We start from the raw sequence: 21212 nt of genomic DNA on the forward strand, positions 1-21212 counted from the left end.
TCTACGATAAAGGGGGTATAGCTCCTCAATAGAAGCCTCAACAGGAGTGTTTCACAAAGATGTAAAGTTTATCAACTTTACTCTATCTTTTGAAACAGCAGTACCGTGTGCCAACATGATGCATGTGATTATCTCGAATCACATCCGCTATCGGGGTATCTACATGTCTCGCATGACTCGATACCGGCCTCGATAGACGAGATACGGGTTTCTCAACAGAACACCCGCTAAGAAGTTCGCTCGCTCCCGACTAAACTCTTGTCGCAAGAGGGAGAGTGGTAAATGCTCCTTGCATCCTCCACGAGGATGCCCTTAAGGCATCCGCAAAGAGCAAGAACCTGCACGTCATCTGCAACAGCCAGGCAATACCAACACGTATGCAAAAGCAAGAGGCTAGGCGCAGAGCGCGACGGCAAGGTAAAGGGCAAGGATTTGCGAAACCGCATCCTTGAGTGAAGTGGATACTCGTATAAATATATACATATATATATATATATATATATATATATATATATATATATATATATATATATATATATATATTCAATGGTCGCTTTTAGTTCAATTGAACTTAATTCAAATATCCAAGTCTTCCGTGCAATTTTCCCCTACCTTGGAGGGTTACGAGCTTGCTGACGTCTGCGGACGTACACGATTGACGGCTCGGGTCGCGGAGCGCGAGTGGGATCCGTCGTAGCTGCAAATATGCGATATTAACAAGCAAACTCTGACAAAAGCAAAAGCAAGGCAAAGACTCGACTTTTCCGATACATAGGGTTGGGGCCAACCGTCCCAATTGACTCGAAAAGAAGATGGGGCAGGATCAAAAGACTCTAGCTGCCAAAAGAGGGGTGTAGTCAAATGCGAACAGATGACTCACGCTACTAGGAATTCCTCGTTGGAGACCAACAATTGTAATGATCTGTCCCCATCACGATATAGCTTCCAAAGATTCCCCGGGCTTGTCGGCCAAGGGTATCGGCTTGCGCACAAAGGGCAGGGGGCCATCGGCCCCTGCTGGCAACAAAAAGGCAGGGGCCATCGGCCCCTGCTGGCATAACAAAAGGCAAGGGCCATCGGCCCCTGCTGGCATAATAAAAAGGCAGGGGCCGATGGCCCCTGCTGACAAACTAAAAAGGCAGGGGCCATGGGCCCCTGCTGGCACAAACAAAAGGCAGGGGCCGATGGCCCCTGCTGGCATAACAAAAGGCAAGGGCCATCGGCCCCTGCTGGCATAATAAAAAGGCAGGGGCCGATGGCCCCTGCTGGCATAATAAAAAGGCAGGGGCCGATGGCCCCTGCTGGTACAATAAAAAGGGGCAAGGAGGAGGGGCTCGGCCCCTCCCCTGCCGTAACAAAAAAAACAGGGAGGAGGGGCTCGGCCCCTCCCCTACCGAAACGGAGAGCAGGGAGGGGTGTCGTGCCCCTCCCCTGCTAAAAGGGGGCAAAGGGAGGGGGTTTGACCCCTCCCGTGGCCACACAGAGAAATGAGGGAGAGAAAGAGAAGAGACGGAGAGGGAAAAAAGGGAGAAAGAAGAAGCGATGGCGTACCAGGGGGTTTTCGGAGGAACTCGCCGAAGAGGAGCTCGCCGGAAGGAAAAGGGGGGGGGGTCGCCGATGTCGGTGGCGGCGGCTGTCGGGGGTCGCCGGCGTCGGTGACCGTGGACGAGCGAGAGAGGGAAACGGAGAGACAGAGAGCGAGTGGCTGTGAGGGGGGTTTCGTAACCCTCCTCCCGCCTGCCTCGCTGTCTTTTAATGACAGCGAGGGGCGGTGGCCCGGGTCGGGTCCGGGTCGGATCCGGCCCAAACCAATTTTTTTTTTTTTTTTGATATTACAGTTTGTGATAGCCAACTATGAATTCATAGTTTCGGCCTTCTGTTTTAGCATGATTACATGCAGGACTCATATGTGAGAATCAGATCGTTAGCGATTTGAGTTACTGATTATGTTTTGGACCTTCTACGGAAGGGTGAGCTTTTATGAGAAAGTATGACGCTTTAGTGAGTCATAACAGGTGGCAGTTGGCCGCGTAAGGTTTTGAGAGATGAGAATAGGTTAAGGTTGTTCAGGACAACGCGTTTGTTAGAAGTAGTGAGCGACAAACGATGTCCTGATGGTGATTAGATGCTGTGACCTCGTTCTAGGAACGAGAACAAGCTAGTTGCGTGGTGGTTCACAACCTACGATCAATTGAATCGTATGTTGCGTTTGTCAGTTACACTGCTTACTTGCTTTGAACTGCTTACTGTTTGCACTACTTACACATTTGCATTGCTTACTCGCTTGCCCTACTTATTCGCTTGTACTACTTATGCGTTTGCACTATTCACCTGCTTGCATTGCTTACCTGTTTAACTGCATATCTGCTTTAAACTGCGTAGCCTACTGAATTAAATGTACTTAATTCAGTTTCATGTTAGTCTCTCTTGTGCACCTACTAGTTTTTCGCGAAACTAACTCATTCTATGGGTACAGGTGATGATTAGGTACACTACGGGCGATGGCACGATTGCAAGATGACTTCAAGACTTCTTCTTCCTGCTCTTAGCTTGCGTCCTGGACGCTTGGGTTTGTATCAGATTTCCCTTAGGATATCCGAATCTTATGAGTTTTGGTTCTTTTAGCTAACGTGACCAAAGTTGTCAGCTTGCCTTATGATTTATCAAAGAAAAATCTTCCGCTGATTTCATAAACAAACTCTAAAGGAAAGAGATATTTCTAGTCTCTTGCCTGTTTTTCTGAAAAGGTTCGCAAGTTTTGAAATTTGGGGCGTTACATTAGGACTCTAGACGATTAGTGTTCAAATTGGTATAACTATTAAAATACAGAAAGTAGGTAAATTGGGTAAAATCAGGCCAGTTTACTGATTCTTACCATTTCTCATGTGGAACTGACAATCTAAAATTAATTGTATCAGATTGGATCCACAAAAAATCACCTGATCATGTTTTAATAACACAAGTTGATGGAAAATTCTTTCCCAAGTCATGATTTATGAAGTATACCAACAACTCAGAAATGAGAATACATGATATCACAGTCGAGACATTATGTTTGATAAGTATCAGTCATATAATGTATCCCAGCTGCCAAAAAATGGCATATTCCATCAGAACAATGGAAGTTAGGATTTGAATAAAATGTTTCAGAAGAATAAAGACAAATGAGGATGATGTTAAACAGCAGTGAGAATTAATTCCCCAGAGTCAAGACTCAAGAACCATTACAAAGCTCAAAAAGATGTAAAACATGAAAATATGCAAAATTAAAAACTTAAAATATAATGCCATTATTGTGACATATATTAAGATACAAGAAAAGAGGAAGCACCTGAACCATTGAGTTGAGCCGATGTGCACTGCTTGAAAGCTTAGGCTGGAAAGCAATGCCACTACCAACAGCAACATTAGATGATCGAGGACGAGTGCTAATTGGTGCATGTGTGAGCACCCAATCATCTGCAGCAGCAAAGGCAGCGGTACTCTCCTCAATCCTTTTCAGGTTAGCTTCTAATGCTTGCTCAACACTGGGCCTGAAGAGCTTCAACAAAACAGGACAAAGCGTCAATCCATGAGCTTCCAGAAGATAACAGTGACCCAATGCAATTTGGACGCATTCTGCAGCAGCTCTCAATCCCCCAGCAGCTGCCGATGAAGCCAAAGCATGTCTCTTCACAAGAAGAGAAAAAACCTCTATCTGTTTACTAGACCACATAACAAGCTCTGATGCATATGCTGACTCATCACAGAAGACAGCCAAAGAATCACTAGCAGCTTGAGCAATGGCAGAAAATACTAGCTGTGAGAGAGCTGCAGTATATGCACCTCCATATGAGGTATTTGATGGCCGGAGGCTTTGCATATTGTACAGGAGTCTTTGGTGATGTGCATTGAGTAGCAACATATGTGCACGAGGCCCATCTCCAAGTCTTTTAAGAGCTGAAACAGCTGAACGAAGCTCAACACCCCGAGTGGAAGGCTGGCATGCAGCTTGTGCAAGTTGATCTGCTAATTTCCTCCTATGTTCAGATATAGCGGCCTGTAATGATGAAAGAGATGCTGGGTTGAAAGTTTTTTTCTTTTGTGCTTCTGTAGCTACCTTTTCACCTTCATCAAGAGCAGCCAAAGCTTCATCTACTCTTCTTTCCGACAATAAAACATCAAGGATATCAGGAAATTCAGCAGCCCATTTCTCAATATCTGAAGGTTCTCTCTCCTCAGTACCAGATGGGAAATCTGATGAAGAACCTTCAGAGCAATTAGACAAAAAATTGATGTTCACACCTTCAGCCAAAGCATGAATGAAACCTGCTTGGGTGGACAGAAGATTTCTAATAGACAGTAGTTCACCCTCCAGATCAGATATCTCCTTCGAAGTCCTAACATTAGAAAAAGTATCAGTAAAAGCAAATAACAAAAAAATAATGCTCCAATTGAATAAGGTAAGCAGTATTAATAAATAAAATTGTCTTTTTCCATTAGGGCATGTTTGCAACGCCCGGAAATTTCTCCGCTAAATCTATCAGAGATAAAAAGGTTGCTGGGAGGGCTCAGAGACTTTTTATCTCCACTTTTTGAGCAGTACAAATTCCCCAAAAAACGGAAAGTAGAAGGGGGTTTTTATCCTTCATTTGATGCTGCACGTGGGGCCCAAGTAAAGCGGACGGTTTCTTGTTCAGGGAGAAACTTTTGCTGCCATCAGACATGCCTTTAAATAAAAGTTTAGTTGACAAGCAGCAGATACAGCACTGAACTGCTTTCATATCTACAAATGACAAACTTCTAACCACAAATAAGATGTTGACTGAATACTAAAATAGATGAATACTCTCACAAATTAAATGAAAAAATACAAGACCATAATGACAAATTTCGTATGGATGTATGCGTGGTTCAGCTTGCACAGGAAAAGGGGAGAGAGAGAGGAGATGCATAATTGGCTGGGGCGGCACTCAATCGCTCGACCTCCAAAACACTAAACTTTATAAAACAAAACAGATATACAATGATCCTTGTAATATTAGAGATATTACAAGAATGCCATTCATGAGGTTATATTGAGCATGTGTTTCATTTAACATGCGTATGGATCTGGATCCAGATCCATACGCAAACTGTATTTTAACACTCTCCCTCAAGTTGTACGTGATTTTGGAGCATGTACAACTTGCTCTTCAATAGCCAAAATTGACGTCCTGTTAACCCCTTGGTAAACAGGTCTGCCACTTGATCTTCTATTTGAACATGACGTAGTTCTATCTCCTTCATCTCGACTTTCTGCCGTATAAAATGTTGATCAATCTCAATGTGATTCGTTCTGCTATGCTGGATAGGATTACATGCAATGTTTATTGCGCTTTGATTGTCACATAAAAGAAATGATCGAATAATTGTCTCCCCAAGATCACTCAATAAGTGTCTAATCCATGTGGCTTCTGTCGTGCCTGCAACCATCAATCTGTATTCAGCCTTTGTACTCGATCGTGCCACTGCCTTTTGTTTTCTGCTGCTCCAGGATACTAAATTGTGCCGAATATATACACAATATCCAGAGACAAATCGTCTCTCATCTGGATCCCCTGCCCAATCTGCGTCTGTATAAGTGATGAGTTCATGTCCTCTATGCAGATTATCGTTCTTGCGATAAACAAGTTTGTCTCCTATAGTTCCTTTTAAATATCGTAGAATGCGCTTCACAGCTTCCATATGACCTTCCGTTGGAGCATGCATAAACTGGGATACCTGATTGATAGCATAAACTATATCAGGTCTGGTAAAGGTCAAGTACTGCAGCATCCCCACAAGGCTTCTATACGTTGTTGGATTGACACAAAGATGGCCATCTTCAGAGCTCAACCTTTCATATAATACACTCGGAGTGTTGACTGGTTTGCAATTCGTCATCCCGGCCCTTTCCAGAAGATCAAGAGTGTATTTTTGTTGCATGAGTGTCAATGTGTCTTGTTGTCTGTCAACTTCCACACCAAGAAACTACCACAACTCCCCTAGATCTTTCATCTTGAAAGTTTTCATTAAAAACTGCTTCACGTCTTGCACATGATTATCTGAGCTCCCAGTGATCACAATGTCATCAACATATATAAGGAGAAGTATAACAATGTCTGCCTTTTGGTAAATAAAGAGTGAGTGATCCAGAGAGCATCTTCTAAAACCATAACTCTGAATTTGCATAGAGAACCTTTCAAACCAGGAATAGGACGCTTGTTTCAACCCATACAGAGATTTCCTTAGTTTGCACACCCAGGCAGTAGGATCCTTCTCGGCATAACCAGAAGGTTGCTCCATATACACATCTTCCTTTAAAGTTCCATGCAAAAATGCATTTTTAACATCCATCTGGCTAAGGCTCCAACCTCGATCGACTGCTAGGGATATGATGACACGAATAGTACCCATTTTGACTACCGGACTAAAAGTTTCATCGTAGTCTTCACCATATTGTTGTGTGAATCCTCGAGCAACAAGTCATGCCTTATATCTGTCAATACTTCCTTTAGGCTTATACTTTATTTTATAAACCCATTTTGAGCCAACTACATTCTTTCCTTCTGGCCGAGGGACTATTTCCCAAGTCTGGCATTCATGAAGAGCTTCCATTTCTTCATTCATAGCTTCAGTCCAATGACGGGATTGAAGAGCTTGATTAAAACAAGTGGGTTCATCCTGTTTTGTGAGCTGAGACATAAACAACTGGAAATCAAGGGAGAAGGTCTCATAACTCACCCATCGTTGAATAGGATGCTTAATGCATGACGGCCTTTGAGCTGAATCATTGGCGATGCTTTTCACATTCCTCGGCTCTGTATTTTTGTCCCGTCTAGTGTATATCTGTTCAGAGAAGCGTTCTACTAGGGGTGGCTCAACTGGAGAAAATTCAACATGCATCTGTGAGTCATTCAACTCCCTACTCAAGCCGAAGGAAGGACAATTTGTTTGACATGTTTCTCCTGTATTAGCAAAAAGATCTGCGCTCATCCATGGATCATATACTTCTAATTCTCGAGATGGCAACGCTGCAGAGTCATTGACCTGAAAATTTCGTTCGTCAAAAACAACATTTCTGGAGGTCCTAATACGTTTTATAGTAGGGTCATAGCATCGATAACCTTTGTATTCATCTGCATACCCAACAAATCTGCACTTGACAGCCTTGTCCTGAAACTTATTTCGCAGAGATGAATCAATATGTACATAACATACACAACCAAAAACAACCAGCTCATCGTAAGAGGGATGTTGCCCAAATAAAGTATAATAGGGAGATTTCCGATCCAAAAGTGCCATAGGAAGACGATTTATGATATGAACAGATGTGTGAAAAACTTCTGTCCAGAGACTAACGGATCATGTAACATGCTCATCGCGCTCTCCACAATATGCTTGTGTTTCCTCTCTGCAACCCCATTTTGTTGAGGAGTATGAGGGCAAGAAACCCATCGACTTATTCCTTTATCCCAAAGAAAGGCAATAAACTCGTTCGATGAATACTCTCCTTCACCATCACATTGTAAATGCACAATATCACAAGCAAACTTTGTTTTGACCATCGAATGGAATTCCCAAAATATTTGAAAAACTTCATGCTTGTGTTTTAAGAAATATATCCAAGTATAACGGGAATAGAAATCAATAAAGACAACATAGTAACGACTGCCAGAAAGAGAAGGAATAGGTGCGGGTCCCCAAACATCGGAACAAATAATCTCAAATGGCTTTGAAGCTCTTTTATTTATAATATGAAAAGGAAGAACATGGCTTTTGCAGAGTTCGCATGAAGAACATTTATTATTATTATAAAAAAATAAACATAAACTAGACTCTGGAAGGAGACCATCAGATACAAGATTTTCAACGAAACCCCGACAACAATGTCCCAAACGACTATGCCAAATATCTGGCTTATTACAATGAGATGAATTAAAAACTTCAATGAAGGAAAAAACAAAGACTCTGAAGGCGAAGACACTGAAGAATGCTTGGACGACTTCAACTGGAGGACTGAGACTGAAGGCGAAGACACTGAAGGAATCTCCTTGAAGACGTACATGTTTCCTTGTCGCTCCCTCTTAGCGAACGTCTCCTTCGTTCGTAGATCCTTAACATAAATAGAAGAGGGAGTAAATTTGACGGAAGAATTCATATCGTCAACAAGTTTAGCTACAGAAACAATGTTCTTTTTAATATTAGGAGCAAGAAGGACATTGGACAAGTGAAGTGAGGACATTGACATAGGGATATGTGCATTGCCAGTATGACTAATGGAGTGATAAGTTTCATCTCTCGTAACTATACTACCTTTTTCAAAATAAGGCAATAAGTGAGATAACTTACCCGCATTACCCGTAACATGTGTGGCGGCACCTGAATCAACATACCATTCGCCTTGTTCATTTTGCTTGATCGTCATCTGTGACAATGCTGATAACAAAAGTTCTTGCACATCTGTGGATGACACTTTTGTGTCCACAGTAGTAGCTGATTTATTATCAATTTTGTTTATTTTCCTCTATTCTGTAGATTGAACCAACAATCAGCTTTCACATGTCCTCTTTTGTTATATAAGAAACAAGTGGGCACTCTCCTCTGATTCCCTGTATTAAAACCCCCTGAAATATTAGGTGTAGGCAAGATACCACGTCCACCCTGCCCAAAACGTCCGCGGCCTCTGCCTCCTTGATGCCCTCCATTCCCTCGTCCAAAACCTACAGAAGTGTCCATGGCCAAAACTGAATAAGGACGAGCTGATTCATTTCCTTCTGCCCTTTTTTTCATAATCATCTCATGCTGGAGAAATTTCGCTTGAAGATCGTCAAAAGTGGGCAAGTGAGGAAGGCATGATAAAACTGTGGTAAACATGTCAAAATCAAGACCCAATCCATTAAGAAGTTGTTGAACTTTATCTTTATCTGCAATAGCACTTCCAATAACCGCCAATTGATCAATAATACTCTTCAAGCGACCTATGTATTCCATGACTGTCATGGAGCCTTTCTTCAAACTTTGAAATTCATTTTTTAAGTACATAACTCGAGCTTCTGATATCTGAGAGTATGTCTGAGACAACTTACTCCACGGATCCTCCGCAGTGCAATCATCTGAAAGAGTAACCAACACTTCTTGAGAGAGTGTTGACGTAATATAAGCAACCAAAGACTGATCACGCTTCCTCCAAGCTATATACTCTGGATTCTTAATAGAAATGGTAATTGTGTCACCCTTCTTATCCTTGGTTTCCTGAAAAATAAGTCGTGGTGGTATAGGAACTAAACCATCCAGATGTTCATCAAGATCTTGACTCCGTATAAAAGGAAGGATTTGCCTCTTCCAAGTCAAAAAATTAGAATGGGTAAGTTTTTCTGTAACGAGCTGACTCAAGAAATTTGCAGAAGGATCGGATGGCGATGAGTAATCCATATCAATGGGACAATGAATAAGCAAACAAAACGAATGGAAAGAAACAAACAGGTTTGAGAGTATAAATTGTCTGCCTATAGGCGTTGCACAAGGAACACTAAAATAGCAATAAATGAAAGGAAAATTTTCTGGAATCAAAGAGATTGTTTGCAATTAGAGAGGGGAACACTTATCTGCGCCTCTTCACGTCGACAAATCCAAACAAAAATCCCTTTTGGGTAAGGAAAAGATTGATTTCAAGAGAATCAGATCTAAAAACAAAAGAAGAGGAGGAGACGCTGACGGAAGAGAAGGAGGAGATGTTGATAAGAAGAAGGAGATATTATCGTTCCTACCAGAACTGAAAATAGAAAGAAATGAGGAAGAAGACGCACGCAAACGAGAAGGCTAAAAAGTCAATATTTCTAGAAGGCGATCTCAGGCCCAGCTTCAACACCGCTCTGATACTGTAACACCCCAAAAATCCAGGACTTGTAACTTTTAGAATAGTTTAGAAAGCTTTGAAATCATACAATAATCAGAGTTTAAATAGTACTTCAGCGGAAAATGATATTTTTAAAACCACAAGTCAATGGACCTTGAGCGCATTACAGCGTAAACTTTCCTTTGCCGAATTCCGCACAACTATTGAAATCAAATGGTTTTGAAGTGCAATTTCAATGATGGAAAATTTATTTGTTGAAACCGAGAAGAAGTTTACTAAAACAACTTTAGTAACTCAAGGTTTAATAAAAAGAGAAAATTTGGAATACCCTTTATACCAAATTTACCAACATGTCCTTAAAAGCGAAACGTCAGGGAAAGAGCTCTATCTTGATCTCATCACGTCATCGTGCCATCACAGACTGTATTACCTATCCAAAACTTGCCCATAAAATGGGTCAGTTTCACTAAAAACTGGTAGGTGCACAGGCGGGACAATATAGAACATAGTTAAGCAGAATAATTTCATATGTCAAGTAGACATGCAATTAAATAACAATTTAATTTCAACATATTCATGGAGCAACTATCATGAGCAAAATGCTAAAACTATTACAAGCATTTCACTGACACAAGTAGGCTATTTTTTATAAGCAAAGAACTGCATAAGCAATTTAACTAGCAAAATACGATGCTACATCAACCACACACACAATTCCATAAGTATTGAAACCCGTTGCATGCTATAGCTTTCATACGTGCATAACTCAACAAATTGTGTAATCGGATTTAAATTATGTTTCGATATTAACTGGCCAAGTGGGTACGCACAAGGCACGATTCTAGAAACAAACTAGATTGATCCAGGGGTTTATTATGCCATGTATTTTATGATAACCCGGATAGCTGACTGAGTCCGCACCTAAGAGGACGGTCGATGACCAAGAGAGAAATCCCCAAAGCAGCATAAACAATGGATGCATCCCAAACATGGAGAGCTACCACCTAGGATAATTATGATAGTCTCATTCCCCTAACTCTGATGACTGAGAAAGCCGAGTCTTTTGCTCGTAACTACCATTAATGGCCTGTCCATCGAAGTTTTGTACCTTCCTGTCCTCTCTTCGGACATGAGTGAACGATTCGAATGAGTACATCAGGGGTAGTTAACTGAAGACCCATTCTACATACTTTGGTCTTTCGACCAACTCGAGTATCTTGCCGGTGAAGGCGAAAACATCACTTATTTAGGTGATCACAACATTTTGTTATTTGCACTCATCGAGGTTGCCACAACCTACTCATCCAATCATCGCAACGTAAGAAGACGTACTTGTCACAAAGTACGATCGTACTTGTCAAAAGTACGACTACGATGAAAGGGAAATGATTCCACAAAAGAAACCCCAACAGATATTATCTGCAAAAAAATTAATACAACATAGCCTGACAAGATAAGTCTTGAATTCACTTTAACAACATTTTTCATATTTCATGATGCAAGGTCATCTCGGATCTCTCGTTCGATCAACAAAGTACTTAACATGTTGTGCATGTCTAAAAGTACGTTATACTGAACCAGGGAGGTGTGTGGGCTTCTCAAAAGGAACACCCAACACACAACTTCATAACGATCCAAAGAATAAAAGAGTGCTCATTTAACACGATTCATCCTTAAAAGCATAATGCCACATTAAGTCATTCACGCAAGGCACAACACTATCAATCTTGCATCCAAAATTTATCTTAGTATCGACATGTGACACCAGATTGATAAATAAAGAATGGGTCCTTCAACAGAACCCCACTCATTCATATGCTCATGCCCCTGATCGGGGTTATTCGAATTGGGTCGCAACTCGAATCGGGGTTATAAAATATTTCTCCCAAGTGTGCGGACTTGGGAGGACTCAAATGTAACTTCGAAATCCTGCGAGGATTAAAACTTAACTTTGCAAAAGTTGTGCCATTTGAAGAGCACTGGGTTCGCAGGAGGAAACCCTCTTTTAAAGAACTGCAATGCACAAGTACAACTTTTAGTGTTTTGAAAACAACTGAATCAGGATAGGCACACGACTTCATTTATGTAAGTACATATTTACCATAAATGTGAGCATATGTAGGTTATAACATGACGACAAGCAACTCTCGACTTGCGATGCCGCACATCAAGCGAAAAACACATGAGTAACACATGAGGTGCCAAACCATACCTTGACCACTTAGATAGGCAAACACATAAGGTCATAAGTAATATATGAGACACGAAGTCGTACCTCACTCAAAGGAAATATGCAGGCAGAAATATATACAAGCAAACAAGGGCATATGTAATTCAAAAAGTGCGAAACCACCTTCAACCACATAAGCAAATACGCAAATTAATACTCAAAGAGTAAAATCATACCTCGACTCATAAATATGCAGACAAGAAAATATGCAATGCAGAAGCAATATAAATCTAAGCATATCTAGCATGGGAATCTTAATTATTTCAACTTAAATAGGTTCATTTATTGCCCTTTGTGCGACTTTACCCTACCTCAGAATGTTATGCAACCGCGTACGCCTATGCGTGAGGATAATACGAGAGTCGGGCCGCGGAACACGAACAGGACCTGTTGCAAAAATCTGCAAGAGTGTGAAATATTCAATTATGCTAATATAATTAATGGTGAGACGGGGGAAAGGGTAGGATTAGGCGGCAGGGAGTGATCCCCCGACTGCCGACGACAACGGGGCGACAGGGAATGAGCCACTGTAAAAAACAGTGAGGCGGTAGGGGGCGAGCCCCCCCGCAGACAATACTGAAGCGGCAGGGGTCGCACCCCTGCCGACGACAGCGAAACGACAGGGGGCTATCCCCTGCCGATAGCAGCGAAGCGACAGGGGGCTAGCCCCTGCCGACAGCACTGAAGCGGCAGGGGTCGCACCCCTGCCAACGGCAGCGAAGCGGCAGGGGGCTAGCCCCTGTCGACAGCAACGAATCGGCAGGTGGCTAGCCCCTACCGACAGCACTGAAGGGGCAGGGGTCACGCCCCTGCCCACAGCACTGAAACGCCAGAGGTCACACCCCTGCCGACGACAGTGAATCGGCAGGGGTCGAGCCCCTGCTGACGACAGCGAATCGGCAGGGGCCGAGCCCCTGCCGTCCGGCGAAAGGACAATGGCAGGGGGACAAATCCCTGCCGAAGAGAGAGAGAGAGAGAGAGAGAGAGAGAGAGATCGGGGCGAGGGGGTGTCGCAGGGGCCATTGGCCCCCTGCCGACACTCTGGCGAACCCCCATGGAGGAAAAAGGGGATGACAGGGGCCCGTAGGCCACCTGTCGGGCCTCCGATGGGCGCAGGGGAGGTGGGAGGCGCGGCAGGGGTCGTGCGTCGCCTGTCGGCCTCCCGGCGAGGTGATAGAGAGAGAGGCGAAGAGGGAGGACACAACGTACCTGGGAAGAAGCCGATGACGATGGCTGACGTCGTCGATCGGCGGCGGCGTGGGTTGCAGCAGCGGCGGCACTGGAGGCGTGCGCAGGGAAGAAGGAGACGCAAGGGGGAGGTGTGCCTCCCCTTGTCCTCCACTAGTGCTCTTAAAGAGCTCGGGGGAGGAGGCGTGAAATCGGTAAACCCCGATTTCCATCCTTATCGGGTCGAAAAGGGGGGTTGCGGCGCACAGGGGAAAGGGTTTTTGTCGGGTTTTAAAACCCTAACGGTGATGGGCCCGGGTCGGGTCCGGACCCGGCCCGGGTCCGATTTTTTTTTAAAGTGGGTTTTACAGATACCATGTTAAAATGAAGATCTCCACGTTCACCTATGCTGGAAAGAAGGAACGAAATATTGAGAGAAGGGGTTGCAGGGAAAACTCGTTAAAAGGAATTCAACGTGTATTCATTTGTATTAGGTTTTGAGTATATAACTAATACATAGTTTTAGGGTACAAAAATACCCTCTAACAACAAGCTTAATTACAACACTTTTATCATTTGGATCTTGACCCGATCCAGTACAAGAGTCTGGTCTGGTCCTGCACAGACCCAACTTGGGTCCAAGACCCAATAACGACTTCTTTTCAACAGGTTTATGCCCAATAGGGGCATTTTAGTTGGTTGCAATAGGCTATGCCCATTAGGGTCACATTTGTATTTATGTTTTCTTTTTTAATTTTATTTTATCGTTTCTAGCCATTGGGACTAGCCCAACCAATGTTGTTAGTATCGGTGCGTATCAGCCTGAATCGGCTGATACATATTGTATCGCTAGAAAATTGATACAATACTGACATGAATCGACTATTTTTTAACAAATATAAAAAATAGCTTAAAATTAAAATTTTAAAATTATTTTAATAGCTTTAACATGTGTCACGTTCTACGTAATATTTTTCAATTATTTATTGGCCGATTTGGAACGATTCACTTGAGAATCGGTATCAGCGAATATCATTGGCCAAAGGATACAGGTCTGATTCCGAAATTGACAACATTGAGCCCAATGGCTAGTTGACTATCCCCTTGTGTAGTGTATCCTCTCTATAAATATGGGTCCTTCCCATATCGTGTAATGCTTGTCTCAATCATTCTTCTCAATATATATATATTTTATGTTTTTGTTCTTGCCCATAAGTGGCTTTGTGATCTTGTTTTGTATTGGGGTTAAGATCAAAGGAGCGGTTAAGTGACATGACAAAGTGACAGAGTGCAGGCCCCACATGAAATGCTGTCATGTGATTGGCTATGGCACTTAGCCATGGCACATAGCCGCTTCCTGGATCCCTACTCTTTTGTATTGGCCCAAAAGAGGCTCTTTGTTTGTGCACATTCTTGTGTGCTTGTAAGCCCATAAGTGGCATCTATTTGTTCACTTTTACATTTCATTACATATCTTGCACCATCTTTCAATGTAATACTGCTCTAAATGCCAAGAATGGAAAAAGAGCCAACTCCTACTATAAATATTAAATACCCATAATGATAATAAATAACAAGAAGACCTTAAGCAAGGTGGCAGTATTATCCCCAAAGAAGCCAAAAGCTGTTTTTGCACATACTTCTATGTGTGCATCCTCATCATCTGCATCCTTGGATATGGCTTGGTTTTATTAGTATGTAAAATAGAGCAATTGAAGAGTTTGATGATGTATGCCTCTTGGTTCAAAAAAGTCCATGACCATAATTGCAAGTAGAAAAAGGTCATTATTGATAGTTACTATCATGAATGTCGATATTGTCGCTATCATCAATATCAATATCATCAATGAGATAACCTGTATTGTCATCCAGGAACTTGTTTGGAAATACTGTAATGAAAGGAACATAGGAGTTTGTCACTCGGTATTTGACAAAATATGAAAACCTTAACTAGGAAACAAAGAAAGAAACATGACTAGGATAAAGATGAAAGTCTTTAATGTTCAGATGAAATCCAAAGGGCAGACTTAATGTATGGAAGCCACTTACTTTATGAAGGCTGAATAGTTAGCGTATACGCTTTTTCGCATTTCCTCTGCAGAAGCCTTCTTCAGATCGTTAAGGTAAGAGCACAATTGTTTTATTTCCTAGAAAAGGAAGGTAAAAAAGAAATCATGAATCAAGCATTTATAATTGAAGCATATTCCCCCCTAAAACAGAACATATGATAAAGTGAACCGATGGTGAGAAACATAACATCACTTGGACTCAAATCATTTTACAATATTTAAAGTGAAAAACTCCTGTACTCTACTGCACCAGGTCTGTAGAATCAGCATAATCAAGAGCATCTATAGGCAAAATGATTTCATAAAGGTGGTTTTCTTTTAATGTTTGTTTAAAACTATCTAGATTCCACAGGATTCCAGTGCTACAGTATAACAAAAAGAAAAAAAGGAAAATTAAGCACCCGTTTCCAACTCATAGGACCAAACATTTTACGTTGTTTCACACTTTAGCTCTTTGTCCAATACCCATAGACTCGTCATTTGGAGCCAATCAAACATCTTCAAAGTGTTCACACATAAACGAGTTTATAAAGAGGTAGGCTTCCCCTTGAAATCCAACTAAGAAATCATCTGCAGTAGTTTATGTACTACGCCTTCATATTGCCCTAGAGCTGCTTGTCCATTTATGGTTCAATTAACTTTTGAACCAGGATTTCTTCATCAAAACTCCTTTAGAACCTCTTTCTCAAATGTTAACACCTTTCACTAATTGTTGGCATTATGGTTTCAAACAGTGTTAGATGAATTCATTTCTCAACTTCCACATCTAGTAGCAAATCTAACGCACCATGAAACAAACATATTGGTAATGTGAATGACAAGTCATTATTTATGGCAAAGCTATGTGTCACTAGAAAAAAGAAAACCTAAAAAATAAGTGGCCAAATATTCCCCCACAACCCAAGGATGAAGGAGGTAGCCATTACATCTACCACTTTTAGCCTGTCTAAAAAAAAAAAAAAACATCCACCGCCTTTAGCCATAATGGTTTTTGATGAACTGATAAATTCAAAAAGACCTTTACCCATTTTCCATAGCATTGACCCTTATGTGCTTAATGTCTTCCAGATCCGATGTTAATACATTTTCCCCACCAACATATTCTTAGTTTACAAGCATGCAGAAATGTCAAGTCATCAAAGAATGAGTAAGAAACATATGACTTTTACTCCACAAGAGATCCATTAAATTTGGCAACGGAGAGAAAAAGAAAAGGCATTTCACCAACAGCTGTTGCTCAGAAAAGGGAAAAATTTGCTCTCCAGCATGGTTCCACCTAGGGGTGGCAAAACCTGACACGACCCGCCAACCCGACCCGCCTCTTAGGCGGGTTCGGGTTGGGCTTAAGCCAACCCGTTTAATAAACGGGTCGGGTTGGGGGTATGCCAACCCGGCTGACCCGTTTAATAAACGGGTTAGGCGGGCAGGTCAACCCGCCAACCTGACCCGCGAACCTGAGAACCCGTTTACCCGACCCAACCCATTTATTAAATGGGTTGGCGGGTCGTGTCGGGTTACCCATTTATTAAACGGTCCGGGTTCGTGTTTGCCACAACTGACCCGTTTAATAAACGGGTCGGGTTCGTGTTGAGGTATGCTGACCCGCCAACCCGTCGGGTCGACCCGCCAACCCGACACGATTGCCACCCCTAGTTCCACCCAAGGTTGCCAGACTAGGAAGCGGAAGTGGAAAACGATATGGGAAGCAGAAGCGAGAAGTGATGCATTTTAAAATTCATAGGAAAAGGGAAGCGAAGAATAAAAAAAAGAAATATAAGAATTCAAAGAGAATAAAAATGAAACACAAATAAAAACTAAAATAAAAGTGACTAATATTAAATTTCATGATTTTTTAGTATAAGAATTAAATTTTTAACAAAATCTAAAAATGATATTACCAATTTAGAGAAAGCAAATGGGAGTGAGAAGAGTTAGAGAAAACACATAAAACATGAAAAGTTGAGTAAGAGAACATAATAAAAAGAATAGATAAAGTATGCAGAAAGCATAGGAGAAGCGTGGGTTCTCATAAAGTTTCGGAAGCGAGTATCATGCTTCCAAAGCGAGTTTCCAGAAAGCAAAATTCCTACCTATCTAAGAAGCTTCCTGTAACTCAGGTTCCACCTTCTTAGTGATGAAAAAAAAAATCAAATGATGTTCATAAGGATGATGGCATATGTTCCATTTTCCGATTTTTATATTTATTCCTTCAATTTCCTATAGAATTCAGGCACAGAAATTAGAAAGCAAATTATCTGAATTTCTTGCAACAAAATCCAGCCATCACTTCCAACCTAAAATTTGCTCTCCAACAAGTTTAAGATTGTTGTCTGAAACTTTCTTCCTCTATTTTCCTTCGGCTAAGATAGTGAAATGATAGAAACCCAGCCATCACGTCCGACCTCATTTAGGTCAAGTGATGGTACCAAAGATTTTCTGGTTCGTTTGTCCCATGTTTATACCAGGTAAGAAAATACTACTAATCTTGTTTTTTGTTTGCTCATCTTCTTGACCATGTTCCGCAGTAGCCGAAGGCAAAGAGCATGTGAAATGTGGGAATAGAAGCATGAGACGAGGAGAAGAATCTTTTTCTGCGTAACCCCCAAAAGGAATCTCTACCAAGAAGGAGAGCACAAGTCTTCAGCAACATAATGGTAGAAAACGTACAAACCAAACCCATATACCAAGAAGGTTTATAAATAGAGAATGGTAACTAAAAGAGCAGCCAATTCGTATGTCAGCCTTCATAAAAGGAACCATTCGATTCTACTAACAAAATAGTTTCACGAAGAAACCCACCGTCAGCATTTGAACGACTCGAAAAATCATATTATTCAAACATAAACTCACTTTATGTATGAACTATGTCACAAATATCAGGAACGATTTGAAAAGATCACGGTATTTTGACATCTTCAAAGGTCCGTGCCTAACATCCCCCCCTAAAAAGCGACATTTTCAAAATATCACTTATTTTGGAAATATCGCCTTTTTTATCCTGATATTTACAGCATAAAAATGTTTGTCAATATATTTTATATTTTTTACACTTACATATATTTATATATTTTACACATGCCGATATTTTCCTTATAAATCAACGTATCGCGAGATTTTCCTCACCGATATTTTCCGAGAACGAATTTTTGACATTCTACATGATTGATGACGGCGCAATGAAAGAACAAACGAGTGAGTGTTTTACACTTACATATATTTATATGTTTTTTACACAATCCGATATTTTCCAGATATTTTCTGCAAATATCAATGTATCGCTAGATTTTCTTCGCCGATATTTTTCCGAGAACGAAATTTTTACATTCTGTATGATGTCAGACGCATTGAAGGTATAAACTAACGAGTGACTCCCTTAAAATTCCAAAAAACACAAAAGAAGACAAGATTTTTGCCCCGAAATTAATCAGCCGCAACTCAAATTCCTCAATGCGGATGAATTTGCGAGGCCGCAGTCAAGATAATCTTTAGATTGGAAAAAAGGGGAAAACGATCAAGCAAAGGAAGCATCACAAAAGATGGATAAATGATCAAATGCATGTTCTTTCAAAAGAAGAGAAAAAAAGACCAAATGCATTCAATGACTAAAAGAAGGAATCTGGAACGAGCGAGATTGCGAGATCCGCAAACCTTCTCGTTGACGGTCTGGCATTTGGAATGGACGTATGCGTCAGGATCGAAGGAATCGGCCTTGAAGGTCTTCAGCCTGTCCCCCAACGCCACTTCGTTCTCGTCCCCGCCGGATGTGGCGCCGGAAACCCTCGATCGGGACGATTTCGCCGACGCCATTGCCGATCGATCCCACCGGAAACCCCAATTCCGATCTGCGTGATTAAGCAAGCAAGCAAGACTATCCGCAGCTCATCTTCCTCTTCCTCCGGTAACAGGAATCATTCAAAGGAGGCAGCAACCGTCGATCTATCGATCGACGCAGATCGATCGCAATGCATGTCAAATTTCGAATTTGTGAAAAAATCGAGAAAAAATTAATAATAAAAGGAGTTGTTGTTCGCTGATTCGCTCAGTGTATTTATTTATTTGTTGTTTTTTTGTTTTTTGGTAAATTACCATAAATAGTAATTCATGATATACGATATTTGAAAAAATAAAAATTGGGTGAAAAATAAAGAGGCCTGATTTTGGTGACGGGAAATTTTTGCCGCCATGAGGAGAAACGTTCCACCTGGAACTTGTACAGTTGGAAGAAGGCAAACGGATCGGATACGGGGCTGGTTATGATAGACCCGAACCCAAGCCCGAAAGATAACTACAGATCTGAATTCGGATCCGGAGCTGAAATATATTTGGTTGAATATGGATCCGAAATACATGTGATAAAACTCCATCTAGTAACAAAAAGGATTAAAAGTAAGTTTTTTTACGTGTAAAACATGTTGATCAGATTTTGATCCGAATTCAAAAAACAGTCTGATGAAGCAAATTCGGATCCATTCTGAATGCATATTTGGATCTTGTATTAAGGATCCAAATCTGAAAACTATAAGCAGGATTCTGATCTGATTTCCAACTGCATCCGACCGTTTCGCACCAGTTGCCTTTGTCTTTGCTCATTTGGTAGGGGGTGGCTTGTGAACATCGCCAAACTAAAGGGATATTATGGGTAGGGTTGTCAATGGGTCGGGTTGACTCGGACTCCACTCGTATCAAACCCTATAGCGTTAGGGCTTAGTGAAAAATAAGAAAGTTGGATTAGGATCAGGGTTGGACCCAAATGGTCCAATTAAAATATGGAGACGAGTATGGTTTGTGAAATTTTATACCAGACCTGAGCCCGACCCTGACCTCCCACTAAGTTCCACAAATTTTCAATGTAAAAAAATATTATTTTAACCGGTCTGATTCATGTAATCTTTATAGGATCTGGGTATGATTTATCTTATGATGGATTCGAATGGACCTGAATCGGAACCCAATACCAACATCTCAAACTAAGTTTCGGTCTAGTTCCACTTGAGTATAAACCAAACCTGACCCGTTGACACCCTTAATTATGGGCCTAAAACTTAGGGATGTGCATGTTATGCCATGAATACGTGCATATGTGATATATCATAAAATATAGATGGCTGAAGTATTTTTTATAAGCAAAAAGTATCCTTCACAACTTTGAAACAATGTATTCACATCCTATAAGTTTAGAATTCTAATCTTATTGCTTACATTCTTGAAACAATGTATCCATTTTGTAAATCGAGTTAGTTTGAACTTGACACAATAACTGTAGGATTTGAATTCTATTATTTTCATTTTTGAAAAAAAAAATGTATAAAATTTTTAAATAAACCTACTCAAACTTGGCTCATTTAGGTCACCATAAGAATTAGCTGATCTTGAACACCCTTTGTTAGCTTCGTTCGGCTCGATCTAGTAGTCTTATGGGTCCAGTGAAAGGGCTAGATTAGGGGTGTCAACAAGTCGGGTTTAGTTCGGACCCGGTGAGACCAAACTCAGATCTGATTTAAGATGCTGGTACCAGATCCAAAACAAGTGACCAGTCAGACCCACCACAAAAAGAATCATACCCGAATCCGGTAACATTACATAAACCAGACCCTGCCCAATAAAATAATATTTATTTATTTTTTTTACATTAAAAAATTACAGATCTTAGTTTGAACTCAAGTTGGGCCGAGGTTTGGTATGAAATTTCACAAACAATACTCAGCTCCGGATATTAATCAGACACATCGGGTTGGACACAGATTCTAATAGGACCTGCTTATTTGTCAACAAACCCTGACCCTATAGAGTTTGGTACAGGTCAGGTCTGGGTCAAGCCTGATCCGGTGACAGCCCTAGACTGAACCCATAATAGATTGCGGGTTTTGGTTCAGGATCCAACCCGACC

The 21212-nt window shown here is 41.3% G+C and overlaps 1 protein-coding gene across 1 annotated transcript in view; it reads right to left on the reverse strand.

Moving 5' to 3' along the window:
- LOC149840768 (exocyst complex component EXO84B-like) overlaps positions 1–19171 on the reverse strand; it is a 38571-nt gene extending 19400 nt beyond the window's left edge. Inside the window, exons 1-3 of the mRNA XM_090003309.1 lie at positions 18974–19171; positions 15306–15403; positions 3332–4379 (exon numbers count right to left, since the gene is read on the reverse strand). Coding sequence (XP_089859435.1) covers positions 3332–4379; positions 15306–15403; positions 18974–19132 — 1305 coding nt within the window. The 5' untranslated portion in view covers positions 19133–19171. The remainder of the gene's footprint in view (positions 1–3331; positions 4380–15305; positions 15404–18973) is intronic.
- Between the last annotated feature and the right edge of the window lie 2041 nt (positions 19172–21212).

This window comes from Nuphar pumila, chromosome 4 (genome assembly GCF_984573655.1).
Source record: "Nuphar pumila chromosome 4, dmNupPumi1.hap1.1, whole genome shotgun sequence".
Taxonomy (NCBI): Eukaryota; Viridiplantae; Streptophyta; class Magnoliopsida; order Nymphaeales; family Nymphaeaceae; genus Nuphar; species Nuphar pumila.